Source organism: Xyrauchen texanus, chromosome 36 (assembly GCF_025860055.1).
Source record: "Xyrauchen texanus isolate HMW12.3.18 chromosome 36, RBS_HiC_50CHRs, whole genome shotgun sequence".
In the NCBI taxonomy this organism is placed as follows: Eukaryota; Metazoa; Chordata; class Actinopteri; order Cypriniformes; family Catostomidae; genus Xyrauchen; species Xyrauchen texanus.
The window spans coordinates 13,242,935-13,258,970 of NC_068311.1; the positions used below are offsets into that span (position 1 = coordinate 13,242,935).

At 38.2% G+C, this 16,036-nt stretch overlaps 1 protein-coding gene across 2 annotated transcripts in view; it reads right to left on the reverse strand.

Moving 5' to 3' along the window:
* Positions 1-782: 782 nt before the first annotated feature.
* LOC127629534 (RNA-binding protein Nova-1-like) overlaps positions 783-16,036 on the reverse strand; it is an 86,244-nt gene continuing 70,990 nt past the window's right edge. For both annotated transcript variants that reach the window (XM_052106620.1, XM_052106619.1), the window contains one exon: positions 783-15,395. In XM_052106620.1, the coding sequence (XP_051962580.1) occupies positions 14,373-15,395 (1,023 nt within the window). In that variant the 3' untranslated portion in view covers positions 783-14,372. The remainder of the gene's footprint in view (positions 15,396-16,036) is intronic.

Here is a 16,036-nt window from a genome sequence, read left to right on the forward strand (position 1 = left end):
CTCACATCTTGGGATCATACACCGTTCAACCACAACATTAAAACCACCTGCCTAATATTGTGTTGGTCCCCCATGTGCAGCCAAAACAGCACCAACCTGCATCTCAGAATGGCATTCTTCGATGCTGTTCTTCTCACCACAATTGAACAGACCGGTTATCTGAGTTACTGTAGATGAGAGCTGTTGATGAGAGAGGTCAACAGAGAATGGCCAGACTGGTTTGAACTGTCAAAGTCTACGAGTCTGTAAAATTGTGGTCAGAAGAATGCTATTCTGAGATGCAGGTTGGCACTATTTTTGGCAGCATGAAGGGGACCTACACAATATTAGAAAGGTGAATATAAGGCAGGTGGTTTTAATGTTGTGGCTGATCGGTGTAAATAGCTGTCTTCATTGTGCTCTTGTCATATCTCTGCAACCCGTGACCCAATTAAACCCCTCTCTATAGACTAACAGTATAGCGCAAGATTGCAGTTGTGCAGACAGACTCCAACATGTGCATTTACATTCCTCTTTTCACCAGTAGTCTTCATCAACATTAATGTGCATCACCTATGAAAAACTTTTCAGCTTGATTTTAATGCACTGCACCATAGCTAATCATAGACAGGAGCAGGAATATTTGGCTTTATTCTGACTACGGATAATTAGAAGAAAAATAAAACAGTGGACAGATCAAATTAAAAAAGCATATGGAGGTTGTGATTGTAAAGTAATTCTAAATTGTCAGAGCAAGAATGGATTCTTTCAAGAATGGCTTAAGCCTCAGTGATATACTGTAGAAAAACGTATTTATTTAAGCATATGCCCATGAACAAAAAGAAAAAACAACAACTGCAGAAATGCAGAACATATCATATGTACCATAAAATTGATAAAAACAAATCACTGTAAACGCTACAGTGCTTTAAAATCACAGCTTTGCATTGCATCTCTCTTAATTTATTTCTTTATGATATATACATATACTCATAAAATACTGATGTTAAAAGTTGTTATGAATACGAATTAACTCATAATTTATCAGCTTAATTTGTTAGAAATATTACAACATCAAGAAACATAAACCATACAAAACTTATTACAATCATTTTCAGTGTTTCCATATTGACCGATGAAACTGCAGTGGGAACTGAATGGATATTTTGGTCAGTCAGAAACAAATCTAGGCATTCCTACTGTAGAAAATGTTATGCTTTTTAAATAAAAATGTAAGGGGAGCTTTAGGGGAATTAAATAAGAATAGGAAGTTTAAATCTGGCCTTTTATAATTTAATATTAAGAACGATTAGGAAGCCTGTTATTTATTTAATTTTTTCACAGTTGAAGAAGATAGCGTTATCTTGCTACAGCAGATTATAGTCTGCTTTTTAAATTGCACTTATTAGAACACGAACAATCAAGTAACGGATAAAACATTATCAGAAATGTACATTACTGTAATTGGTGAGAGGGATTACCCCAATCGTTTTTGTCCCCTTTGTTCTATTTTGTCAGAATAAAGCTGTTGCAACATATTTCAAAATTCCAAAAAAATATATCAAAGCCATAAAAAGGCAGCTTATAAATTCTGAACATTATTGCTAGTAAAAGGACATATTTCTGTGGACCACTTCTGGTCTACCACCAACTAATTTGGTTTTGTCTTAAGAACAGTTTTTAAGGTCTGATTTGTACATTGACGACTAGCACTACTAAGCAAAAAAATAATTTTCTTAATCTAGAGAATATTTGTCTTGTTTTCCAGTAAAAATATCCAAACATCCTTTAAACAAGATACGTTTACATTAGAGGCAAAGTTGTGTAAGATATTAAGACTTGTTTTCAAGTTTATTTTTCTGAACCCATTGGCAAATACTTGTTCTTGTTTTTAGCATAAACCTCACAAAATGTTGTCATATTTAACAAGACCGTAAGTCCTAAAATCTTGCACAATGTTACTTTGCAAGTGAATTTATCTAGTTTGTTTATATATATATATATAGAGAGAGAGAGAGAAAGAGAGAGAGAGAGAGAGAGAGAGAGAGAGAGAGATATTCCTGGAAAATATGACAAATTCAGTTAGTATGTTCACATTGAGCGAAAACCAGGAAAAAGGACATTTAGATTTTCTACAGCCACTCAGGATCAGATAGCTGACTTTTATTTTATTCTATTCCTGTGGGCCAGATTCTACCTCGCTTTGATGTGACAGCCAATCTCTGTATCAGCACGACTTGACATGTAGCTGTGAGATGCACTGGCTTTAAATCGATTAGACTGCGCTGCAATGAGTGGTTTTGTAGCTTAGGTATTTTTTAAGGAGTCAGCCCAAGTGTACATACAGCTTTAATGCTGAATACATGCTGTTCACTCCAGCATTGCTGCACAGTCAGTAACCTGTTGTGAAGCAAAGGAAACTAGAGGGACAGCGCTGTTTGTGTGTAACTGCAGCCCATGCATTCCTGAGGCCTGTTTGCAGCCAGTGATACGGCCAGAAAGCTATTTCTCAAACTGCAAATCAAAATGATTTACACTTACAACTCTGTGGTGACAGGTGTTCTGTCTGCTGTTTTTTCTGCACATAGTTGCATTTTAAATTGATATATTGGTTTATCCATCTGTGAAAAGGTAGTACTGAGGCCAAAGTCAGTATGATGTCATACAAACCTATAAATAATACAGCTTAAAGGTGACGTGTGTCATTTTTTTTTTATGTAAAAATACTTTCTCCTATCCTAGCTGAAAGGGATAGTTGAATATTGAAATTCTCTCATCATTTACTCACCCTCATGCCATCCTAGATGTGTATGACTTATTTTATTCTGCTTTTAGAAGAATATCTCAGCTCTGTTGATCCTTACATTGCAATTGAATGGAATGGCAAGAAATGTATTGATCTGTTTCTCACCCACACCTATCATATCACTTCTGAAGACATGGATTTAACCACTGGAGTCTGTATGGATAACTTTTATGCTGGCATTATATGCTTTTTGGACCTTCAAAGTTCTGGCCACCATTCACTTGCATTGAGATATCTCAGAGCTGAGATATTCTTCTAAATATCTTTGTTTGTGTTCAGCAGAGGCAAATAAGTCATACACATCTAGGATGGCATGAGGGTGAGTAAATGATGAGATAATTAATTCGGTGAACTATATCATTAATATCCATAGACAGCTATAAGCAAGCCATTCGTATGTTGATTCTCCTGAAAAATGTAAACACTGTGGCATTATGGCGCTATCAAAACAATACTGTTAGTTCGAGCATCCAGATCAACCCTACATACACTGCAAAATATTTAAAAAAAATGGTCAGAGATCAGTATTTTTGTCTTATTTTCCAGTTTATGTATCTAAACGAAAAAATTATTGGTAAGTAAAATTGCATGAGATTTTAAGATTTCAAGACTGCTTTGACAGAATATATCCTGAACAATCTTCAACAAAATGTAGGGCGATTTCTGTCAAAAAAAAAATTAAATAATATTTGCCAAAGTGGTTAAATAATTTTATTTAATATTATTTTACACAACTTTGCTTTCTAAGTAAATGTATTAGGTATTTGTACTTACATCTAATGCAATTTAGGGAGGTTTTTGCTTAAAACTAGAAATAACAATTTGCAATTTGCAAAACATTTATATATTTTTTAAGAATTTTTAGATATCTTTACTGGAAAACATTACAAAATATAAATATATATTTTTTTAAATATATATATATATATATATATTTTTTTTTGCAGTGTAGCAACATATGGCATGAGTTTGGGGCTGTACTATCTGTAGGATGACATATGGCAGATACAAGTAGTGTTTGGAAAACAGTCAGTATTTTCACAATTCAATTTGGTGACACTAGTGGTTCAGAAATTACACCCTGCACCTTAAAATTTTTACAGCTCTTAACAAATGCAGAAAATACAGATAAAAGACAGAATGCATTAACAAAAACAGCTTAGAAAGGCAGAAGCTGTCTCAGAACAGAGTACTGTGTGTTCTACATTTTAAAAGTCTTGGACTAAGGACTGGAGATCTTTGCACATGTTCCTTAGGCCTGTTTTCCAGCTCAAGGGATTTATGAGGACTGAGAGCATATTCTTGTATGCTTCTTGCTCTCTCTCGCTCCTTTTAAACCCCTCTGAGGAGAGAGGACAGAAACAGTTAGGCTTGCTTTCTGGAACAGCTGGGCTGAAAGGAGAAAGAGTCGTTTGGTCTTGCATAAAGGGAAGAAACTGAGCAGGAGAGGGAAAATCAATTGTGGCCTTAGGCTGGTAAAGGTGCACAATTAGTGAGATTGGATACATTTGAAACAATGGAGCTCCAACTTGCCCTGGTTACACTAGCTCACCAATCCCAATGGGGACAGAAAGGGGGAGTGATGATTCCACTTAAAAAGGCCTAATTATTCATCTGGACCGATTCCATGTTTAAAAGGGAGCTTGGAGCTTTGGGACGGGTTACTTGATGCAGATATAGATATCTAAAGGACTGCAGCTGCATAGTGAAATCCCTACTTATGCATGATGGCTGGTAACGGGAAAATTCCTGCATTTGATTGTTACTGAAACAACTCTGTTTATTCGTTTAAGACATCTAAAGGCTACCTGCAAACACTTTAAACTTAACCTGCACCAAATTAATGCAGCACATCCTATTAAAATTGCACACCAAGTCAATTGATCAAACATCAACACATTAATAGTGTTTTTTGAACTCTGAACTCTGGAGATACTTCTTTAGTTCATGGTTGGTTTGGTGAGACAGGCTTTAAATCATGCGGCGAATGATAATTTCCCTGGGGTCTCCACCACAGATCAATGTGCTGGAAGTCAACATGAAGATCGTTCAAGAAAGCTGACCAATGGACATAATGGAATTCTCCACGATGCTTTAGCTGGTGTTGGCTTTGTAGACATGTTGGGAAAGTGAAGGTGGTTTTTGTTGGTTGGATGAATTAGTGCACAGAAAAAGTGGGTGGATGATAATGGGCAAGAGATTTTATAATGTTATTGAGATAATCTTGAATTGAACTGATCAGATGCTAAATAACTCGCATTCACTGGTCTTCTTGCTCTGTTTTAGAACCAAGCTTAAATGGCACATTACATATTGTTACATCATGCTTGCAGCATTTGGATATCACTCACACTCCAAGACACTCAAGACACCAAAGCCATATCATTTTCAAGCTTTCATCTTGTTTCGTTGATCCACTGTGTAGAATGTTGAATTTAAAAGAAGACATTCTAAAATGTTGCATTGTTGTGACTAATTCCTTTACAATCAAGCTATTATACTTGTGCCTCATGTCTGCAGTATGTCTAATAACCTTACCATTTCTCAAACCACTAAGACACCATATTTGTATCTTAAATAATATACAATCTTACATTTAAAGGAATTTAAACAATAAATATTCAAAATAAATTTAAATGCATATTTTCCCTCATGTAACTTACCTCATGTGCAGTTAAAGTCACAGGCTGAGCTCTGTCTGTGTTTGACTGACTGTCCCTTGTGAATTGCTGTCAGCTTTTAGAGTTGGTGTTGTAAATGGCCACCTGGCCTTTCAAACTATACCCATGTCTCCCTGATACTTTCAGTACATCCTTTATTTTCACTGTCACCATGTACAAATATGAACAAATTCTATACAGTAACGTTTGATTCGGACTGGAGTCCGGTAACTTTTCTCCAAGATACGTGAGATGAACACTGACATCAATGTATTTTATTATTAGCAACTAAATGTAGCTCTATTTTGACACTGTACCAGCAATTCTGACATTTAAAAAATGTAAGTCACTGCAAAAAATAGTAACATTCAATGTTTTCAAAAATGCCTCAATAACATATAACACGTCACATAGAAATTATCATTTAAAAGGACCTCAGTTTGAAATTATGTCTTTTTTTAAAAAAAATTGAAAATTCAAAACATTCTTTCAACAGCGTTGGTCTCATTAATATTGTAAACATTACAGCATTTTGCTTGCTCCTTTAATTGGGTTCATATCATTCCTTTTTTTTCCTCGAAGACTTTGATAAGCAATCATACATGGTAAATTGTCTTTGGGCTCCTTAAAAAGCATGAGGGAGAGCTGGGTTGTGGGTCTGTGAATTCACAGAGTAAGGTAGATTACATAAACACCCTGAGAGTCACTTGTCTGTATTTTACTAATTAAAAACAAAATTGTATTATTATTAATATTTAGAATTGTTAGGTTGGGCTTGGCAGCCGTTAAGGGATGGTGGGCGAATTATGAGCGAAGGGTGAGTTGACAGGCAACTGCCGCCTCTGCAGGCATGACAAAAGTTAATGTGGGTTCTGGTCGAGTAGTATGTTATTATCAATGGAGAACATCACATGGTGTGGGGGTGCGTGGCGAGGAAATGGCTCGTAAAAGGCAGGAAAAGGTTGTGGTGGAAAGTGGTAGGGAAACTGGGGAGAAGTTATGAACGATCAAAATTAACTAGGCTTACATGATGGGTTTGAGCTATAACATAAGCTGGTTCCATTGGTAAATGGAAACCCAACAGGTTTTAGCATTGGTGGACAGAGGACAGAACACCCACCCGCCCAAGCATTTCACATTCATCCATTTCACACATACACTCATACGCATCAAGGTGCGGTCACGTTAGTTTCGGCGCATGTGAAATTACTCTGCACCCCATTACTTTGCTTTAGGAATTCCGTTTTTACTAAATAATGTCGCAAACATTAAAAGTTACAGTATACTACACTTTTCCTGCCAGAGCGAAGATGTGACGTTTAGATCCTCTGTTGGTCAAATGTGGATTCACTATGTGAATTCAGCAAATTTGAACTTTTGTACGAAATGCAAGATGAAATTCTTCGCATGACCTTTCGCTCTCTTGTGTTCGCATGCATTTGAATGGAAGCAAATGGAGCACAAAAATCTAGTGTGACAGCACCTTCTCTCATGCAGCATGGCCCCTCCCCAAGACCGAGCATATGATTTCAATGTGTTATTTGATGAAACTAAGTGTAGTGGGAGGTGAAGAATAAGACAACAGAAGACAGGTGATGGTAAAATGAACATTTATAATGACTGCTGTTGCTGTCGGAAAATAAAAACCCTTAAATAAAAAAAGAAAAAATGACTTAATAGATATTAGCACTAAATTGCTGACTTCACTGGTAATCCACAAGTCAAGAAACACAACTCACTATTGTTTTTTTTTTACAAACACAATGCTACAGTTACATTAAATATTTAATACTTTTTATGTCAGTTAATGGATGATGTTAAAAGAAACCACTAAAATACTAAAAACAAAACAGTAATTAATCTTTCCAGTCATTCCCTTTTGTCTAGTCCTTGATGCCATTTATTAATAGTGTATAGTAGTTTTAAAATAAATAAGCTCATGAAGGGTCATCATAAAATAAAGCTGGCAGCATAGAAACATTAGATGTGGAGCTCAAAGCATGGTTGAGACGTATGAAAATGGTAAATTTTCTTAATCACAGGGAAACATTTTCATCTATGATCTTATGAACAGATGCGGCAATGATCAAAGACACCTATAACCAACACAATTTACACTCAACATAACTGATATGTACAATAAGATTAGTAACTACCATCGGTTCAAGTATGAAACCTGTTCTAATTGTCTACCTTAACTCTTAGTAGTGATTATGCATTAGGAGGGCCAGAAATGGTTTGATAGGAATAAAATTTGGCATAATTTCTTGTGTCAACCTGATTTTTCACTAACCATGATCAATTATCAAGCACATGTTACATAAACAGGAGCACAGTATTTGTTTCTAAACCATTCTCCCCTACAATCAATCTGCATTTAAACCAATTTTGAAAATGTTCTTAACTTTTTAGAGACTTGTCTTGACTGGACTCCCTCTCTCTATCTGACTAATAGCAGTAGAACAACCAAAATGACACTGTCTGTGACTCAGCTTTCTATCACTGCCTCCTACGAGCACTCCACAAAACGATTTAATGCTGCCAGCCGCATTATGTTGAACATGTTTGTGGTTACAGTTCAACGAAATCTAACAAATATTTACAGTGAGAGAAAAGAATGAAATTGTGGAGAAACAGCGTGAATCTTACTTCTATATATTTTTTTGTTTTAGTTTTTTTTTTTATTTCTTATCTCTGAGAATCGTCCCCAATGATGACTTAAAAAAGAGAAATAAATCCAATCATCTCAACTAGAATTGCACAGTCTCAAAAAGGTTTGGAGATGGAATGGAGTTTTTAAGTCCAAACAGTTGATGAACATAGAAGGGGAGGAAGAAGGTCAATAAAGTTCATGAGGGGTGAGAAGTTTCAAAGTTCAGAAGACAGAAGATGGCTGCACAGCTGACGTTACACTCCTCAGCATGTTTTAATGTTAAAGAAAAAACAAAACTAAAATGGATTTTTCTTTGTTTGCGGTTAATGTTTTCCATCGAAAAATCAAATGGAGAGACTCGGGGGTGAGTAGAGTGACAGTGGCCCCAACATTATGGCACAAAATCAGTGATGTCCTGGAGGTTGAAGAGATGACAGAGAATTAGGAAAAGCAGTTTATGAGAGGTAGCCAGCCTTTTTTTTTACCGTGTTAATCCAGGTCTCGCTTTTTACGGCTTGCTTTTTGGTTAATGTTGAGGCGTCATGACTGACATCATGTTATGGAGAAACATGTTGGCTTCATGGGTGCGTCCGATGGATGTCCAACATACAAGAGAACTCAAAACGTTTGGAATGGTACTGTTTTTGTTTGGCACTCAGGAGAAAGTCTGGGAGGGTGTGAGGGGGAGGTCGGCAGAAGAGTGGGGAGTGGTTGGGAAAAAAGGGGAGCAGTGAAGTGCAAAAGGGAGAAAAAGGGAGAGTAAACAGGATACATATGAATGACATTTTTGTTATACTTGGTCTAGGTTAGAGAGTGTCATACAAATAAAAACAGGAAAATAAAAAAGAGAGAACAGAACAGTGATATGACAAATGTATTCTAACATTGCTGGTGCTTCAATGGGTACAAGCTCAAGAATGACCCCAGGTATTTTTTTTTTCTCCTCTTCTGATAGTGGGGGGCCAAGGGCGGGGTTTGGGTTTGGTGGGGTAGGTGGGGGTGGGGGAGGAGGTTGGAAGAGCAAAAAGCTCTAGCCCAATTCCCACATAAAAGCAATGACCTTCTCAACATCAGCTAAACCGTAAGTTTGCATTCATCTTGACTTGACTGCATGTGACAAAGCTGCTGAACCCAGTAACCTGGGGAGAAAAAAAAAAAAGCCCTGCTTGTATACACAAAACTGCTAAATGCATGCACAAAACACAAATATTACCCTTGTTCCTACTGAGCTATCGTCTTTATGCACAAAAAAGTATATGCCTGATATAGTTTAAAAAGCAACCATGACTAAGCACTGTGCAATTTTGACATTGTTTGAAGTCTCAGCATGGCCCTAAACAAACAAAATATTTATGATATCAGGCATGTCCTTTTTTTTTGTCACTTATTCATTATAATAATAAAAAACACTATCAAATTAAATTCTGCCCATATAAATAGCTCTATAGCTATTCCTTTTTTTTAAATGGAGATTTGAAATAAAGGATTCAAGCAGTTAAGCAGTGTCATTGCATTTGCTCTCATTTGGAAATGGGGCTGTTTTTACTGGGTTGGCATGAAATATAAGAGAAATATAAAGTGCATATTATCGCAAGAATGGATCAAGCTTAATGTGCATTGATGGCAGAACAAGCTACTTAACAGAAGAGTGTAACATAGCTTAATGATGTTAGTACTGACACACAATTTACAGCAAAAACAAGCCCTAGAATCATGATAGAAAGAGTGATATGCAAACTTATGTAGAGGCGAGTACATTCACAGCCATGTTTTATTGTTCAGAAGGAGAAGTTACTTTTGCTATAAATTAACCTTCCTTTCCCAACTTTCATTTTTTTTTTTCTGGTAACGTTTTCAAAAATATCACAAAATGTCAAAAGCTTTGTACAAAATGAGTGCTCTAACGATGACGCTAAAAATGGCAATGACTATGAATGATTTTGGTTTCTGTGGCCTAGCTTTCATGGCAAAAAGCTAACTAAAAGTTAAAAATGTGAAAAAGCTATTTTAATAGCTCTAATTGTTGTTGCCATGCAAAGATTTGTCCTAAAAATGAGTGCACATTGCCTAATTGTTTTTTGTATCTTAATTTTTTTAAATCCACGCTTCACTTGGTATCATGCAATATCGACGTGCAAAAAAGATAACATTTATCTTCACAAAATACATTTTCATAACTATAAAAGGCTGACTTAAGAATGCTGATAACTTATAAAACTTTAACCATGCTAAGCTCATTCGGCAGTCTTCTAGCCCCAGGGATGTGTTGGTGGCCACATGGCACCCTGATTTTGGTTAGGCCTACAAGATGAATCCCTCCTTATAATTTTAACAAGGAATGGTTATTAAGGGGGCAGAAAACTCTTAACCTTATAGAGCTAATGTCTAATCTTTTGCTTTGCTAGTCACTTTATCCCCTGCTAGTTACTGTATATCTTAACTGTGACTTTTTTGGCACTTTTCACATTTTTTTTTTTTTAAATTACAAAAGTACGTCTGCTCTTAACTAATGGTGTTTAAATCACATTTAAATCTGTAAAGATCTATTTTGGCACAGGTTTATTTAAACCATCGATATAGCAATTATTTCATTATCAATGTAGTATTTAGTTACACCTCTTAAACTATACCACATCCTGCTAAATAACTGACCAGATAGATTTTTTTTTATCTTAAGTTTCAGTACATCACTTATTCAATAGCAGCATCTTCACAACTTAAAAAATAGTGTATGCAAATCTATTCAACATCTAGGTAAATCCAAAGCTCCTACACAGACAGAATAAAAGGACAAGACTTGACGACATGCTACTACGTATATTGCTTTAAGTACTCATCACATATTTTCTCAAGTACTAATGAAAGAAAAACAGAGACAACCCCTTTTATGTACTTTTAGTTCTGAATACAGAAACTACAAAACAAAAAGCTGCTCCTTGACACTACATTGGCACCTTAATTAATTTTCACATTTAATTGTCACAGTAATATCTTGCGTTTTGTGTTAATCAAATTTAACTCTGATGTTAAAATAAAAAATGTTCAATGTGTGGGTTTATCTATGTGTATCTTTGTATGTGGGGGATCTGCTGAGAGTAAAACATGACTGACTCCACTGTTCAAGTGTCTCATGAAGTACTGCATCATTATGGGTAAAACCAATTGCACAGATGCACTCTAAAATGCGGAGGCACTCGATTGCCATCGCTTCCTCATCTTGATCTTCATAGCTTTCCCTTAAAAAGTATCTGCGGTCCACACATAACTATGATGTCCCTTTGTTTGGGGAAAAAAATGGGCAACTAACTAACTGAGTACCTGGAGTAACTTTCCCAAGACAAACATTTCTATCTTCATCCAACTTGATAGTCCTCCTCACCTAGGGCACAACTGCTTCTAGTTCAGGTATCTACCCAAACTTGTGCCTGCAAGCTTGCTGCACACACATACCCACACTCAACATACAAACACATCAATGGCTCAGAACAAAATCCCTTTGTAAAGAGTGACCTGTACTTGACAGACTCAGGTGTGATGTGCCCGATTGTGATCTATTGCAACCTTTGACGTTCTACTCTGTAGAAACATCTTCCCTTTATGTTTCGTCATTGTTTTGTGAAAGGGCAAGCACACATGCACTGTTACACCAGACATCGCCACCCATGGAGAGATGTGAGAGAAGGGGGTCTCTGGGTTGATGTGTCAGAATGGGAGTGCACGAAGGTAAAAAGGGGTTGAGAAGAGGTGAGGGGAGGTGATGGTTTTTAGATGAGAATAAAGAAGCCTCCTTACCAATTGGTTCAGATTTACTCTCCCTGGTGCTCCAATAGCAAAGGAGAGGAAAGAATCATAACTTTAGTCAAGAGAAGAGAGAGCACAGCACTGTCTAATTCTGTAGCCGTCCAATCTTTTTGGGAATGCTCTCTATGTAACATACTGTATGCAAGCCTGGTCTTTTAGCAAATTGCAGAGCATCATGATATGTATTGGTGGTAGCTTTTATATAGATTGCATCCAGTAAAAATATTAAATATGCTTGTTTCCTTTCTTGTCGTATCACTCTTTTTGAGGACACAAAGTTTGTCTAGACAAAATAAATAGGCTATACCATCCTCTGCCCCTTCGCAATAAATATACAACCTCTCGATTGGGAGTCAATTATTGGGTTTTGGTAAACTGGAAAATTAATTTTGGATACTGCAATGTGATGTCCAATGACCTCAACCTAATTAACCATTCCGATCCTGATCCTCTGCTTCCTTAAACAATTCCGTGAACAATTCATTGACTCCATGGAGGTTGGTATAATATTAGACGTTCCATGTGAGTATATTCCATCATTGTGGTGCATCAGTGCAATTACAATAAAGAACCCTGACTTTTCCTGGCCTTCCATCATGGCCTCCACACTTCACAGTGCATTAAGATGAAATTCAGTGTACTCAGATTAAAAAACAAAACAAATGGAAAAAACTAGGACCTTAGTAGCAGCAAATATGTCACACATGGGTAGTTCTAATCTGCACACAAATTTGTTCACATGGCCAGCCTATATATTTTAGAAGAGTGTAGGTGATCCTCATGTATGTAATCAACACCCTAAGACAACAATCTTAGATTTACTAGTGGCTTGGGAACTAAACTGAAAATAGGGCCAGCAACCTGCTTTAACAACAAGTCAATTTCTAGCGCAGACCATGCAACTAACCAGCGTGTGCCGATCAGAGCGTAAATTAGTTTCGTGGCCGTAATTGTTCAGTAGTATGTGTTCATTTTCGTATTTGATCGGGAATATCTATGCAAATCTTCCAATGACGTCAACAGAAGATTGTGCAGACATTCGACTGCAGTGGCTTTAAGTGCACAATATCTTTAGTACCGCAGAGATTTAGACAGAAGGGCAGCGTAAACTACAGACTGACTTTTTGTACATTATAGAAAGTGATGAACTTTGATATAGAGTTTTATTCTTGTCACGGGTACACTCCCTTGGACTTGTGCAAAGACCTACATTCTCTTTCAGTAGATATGTGAAACAAATGTCTAGTCCCATTGTGATTTCAAGTTTGCTCATGATCAAACTGAGCATTTGATCTGGAAATAGTTTGCTGAGGGTGTTTGTGTATGTGTTTGAATGTGTGAGAGTTTTTTGTTGTTTAAACTGTATTAATATCACTTTACAGTACATCTGCCCCTTTACTCTGTTGATGCCGACGGTGCAGTTATCACTGGATGTTAAATAAGACATATATTACATGAACACGATTCAATCTACTTAAATAAAATACTAAATCCAAAATATTGTCTTTACATTCATGTCAACCTGAATTCACATATTAAGAAAAACAAAAAAGAAATACCTCAGTCCTTATGGGTGAAATCATATTAATAAATAATGCTAATGGTGATGATAATTTGTAATAATAATAATAGTAGTAATAATAATGATAATAGTATTGGTATAAAAACCAGACTTCAATTCCCATAGAGAAATTGGCCCTGGTACTATATATTCTGACCAAAGCAGGTGCATTTTGCATCCTGGCCTATGTCCACAACATGATCTACAAGCTTCCCTTATGCTAACAACATCTGTAGTAGCATCAAATGGCATGCACCTGGTCAAACTGGGACCCCAGGTCAATGTCTAGTGGTGCTGAGAAACCCTGGTGCATCATCACATCCCCTGCCCTATCCTGCCCAGAGCAGGGCAGGCTGGGATGGGGAGGGCCAGGGTGAGGGGGACTGGGGTGGGTTATGGGGTGTCACAGACTGGGGGGGATTATTTTCAGTCTCAGACCCTCTTATAGAGTGGACATGGGCAAAAGAGTGGGAATTAAACTAAAGACCAAAAAGTAAAAACAAAAATCACTCAGCTAGGAGGGGATGGGGGTGGGGAAAGGGCTGATTCCAGCGGGGTTGGATGTCCTATTGCTCCACCCCATTCTCCCCCATCCCACCACCTTGCCCACCTGCTGGGAACCACAGCATGGCAGCATGCCAGGTTGAAATGCCATTCACTGCTGTCCAGAACAATGCAAAAAAAACTAAAAATACAATTTTCAAAAGATCAAAACTTAAGAAATAAACCCATATTTACATTTTACACATTTTCGCGATTTTTCCACTTTGAGGATATTTTTCCATTTTTTTTTAATACTGAGATTTCCACAAAGTATGTGGTTGATTTTCTTTATTATTCGTGCCCTTCATCTCTTTCTCTGTATCTTCCCATCCCCCACTCTTTCTCTCTCCTTTTTCGTACTCCCTGTTTTTAGCCCAACTTCTGCGGATTGGTGGCCCTCACACCCTGCTCATATGTGATTCGCTGGCTGATAAGATATTGGGCTGCCTGTGTGGCGGCTGGCGATCCGGTAATGGTAACTTTACGGTTTCTTGTGCCAGGAACAAATTCTCCCTTTTTGGAGATCTGAATGCGGGCTCCTGTCAGTTCTTGGTACTCCACAAGCGTTTTGCCTCCCTTCCCCAAAATGGCACCAACCAAGTTCTCTGGCACGGCAATCTCCACCACATCTTTGGCCCCCTCCACTAGCTTCTCAGTGGCCAGTAGAGAGCTTGCCATCAGCGGGGAAGCAGCACTCAGGTAACCATTGGTGGCTCCGGTGGCGGCGGCCAGCGAGCCTAGCGTGAAGCCACCCAGACTAGTGGCTGGGTGGCCGGCGCTGGTGGATGCATCATTAGCGTATGAGGCTAGCAGGTTGGCGGCTGCAGCTGCAGCAGGGTTTGCACTAGCAGCAACAGCGGCGAGGACTCCTGAGGCGGCCGCGGGGTTGAGCCCCAGACCCAGAGAGTTGGTATTGTATCCGTAGCTGGCTAATGTGTTCAGCGCTGATGTGATAGCCAGAAGGTCATTCCCTGAGAAGCTGGGCATGGCGGTGGGGAAAGCACCCACTCCAGCCAGACTGGCCTGGCCCAGGAGACTAGAGGCTGTGGCTGCCGCTGCAGCAGCAGCTGCTGGCATCACCTCTGCCGAGTTTGCGTATGGGGAACCTGTGGGGTTGGAGTTGGCCACAGGGCCAGAGATATTGGAATAACTGATGTTGAGACAGCTGCTGCTCTGTGGATCCTCCTGGATCTTCTGCACGATGATCTCCACAGCCTTGCGGTTCTGCTCAGGCTCTCCGCTAATGGTAACCACACGTTCCTGCAGGTTAATGCCTTCTGGTTTCTGTGAGAGCTGGACCCAGGCTCCTGACTGCTCCATGACTGCTTTCACTGTCGCCCCGCCCTTACCGATGATCAGCCCTGCCGTGCTGTTGGGCACTATCAGCTTGGCCTGAAAAGTACATAAGCAGAGAGCAAGAAGTCATGCAACTGTGAATGAGTCACTCTCCCAGCAAGAAAATTCCAGCAGGAATGAAACAAGCATACCATAACTCATGCTATGTTATTATGAGCCATTTCTCAGTCTTGGGATTTAAAAGTAGAATGTGTGATTTCATCCCATTAGCTGTAGCATAACTATTGTCTTTGAACAAAAATAACTATTTTTGTGGCAACTACACCAATATGTTTTAAAACTAAAGCCTGGCTTTAAGACTTTAAGGTACTTCATTTCAAGTTGCTGTATCATCAATTGTTTGAGTTGCTGTATCATTAAAACATAACTCCAACTGAAGTTTCAGATGACAGATGAGTTTAATCTAGTAATTTAGTGCAACAGCAACATAGTGTTCTCAATGAGTAATTTTCAGACAATGCCTGTGAAAACTAATTTCCTCTTTGATAGAAGAAAAAAGTGTAAACAGTGGTTACCATGGTTTCTTTCCTAAGCACAGGCAACGTTCACACAGCCAGGTGGGCCTTTACTTACAGGTGTGTGTCTTTAAATGTCCCGTTCATACAACAGTTTACATTAGCGGCTTGAATACTGTCTGAATGAACGAACAACCGAAGTCAAGCCCGTATTCTAACACC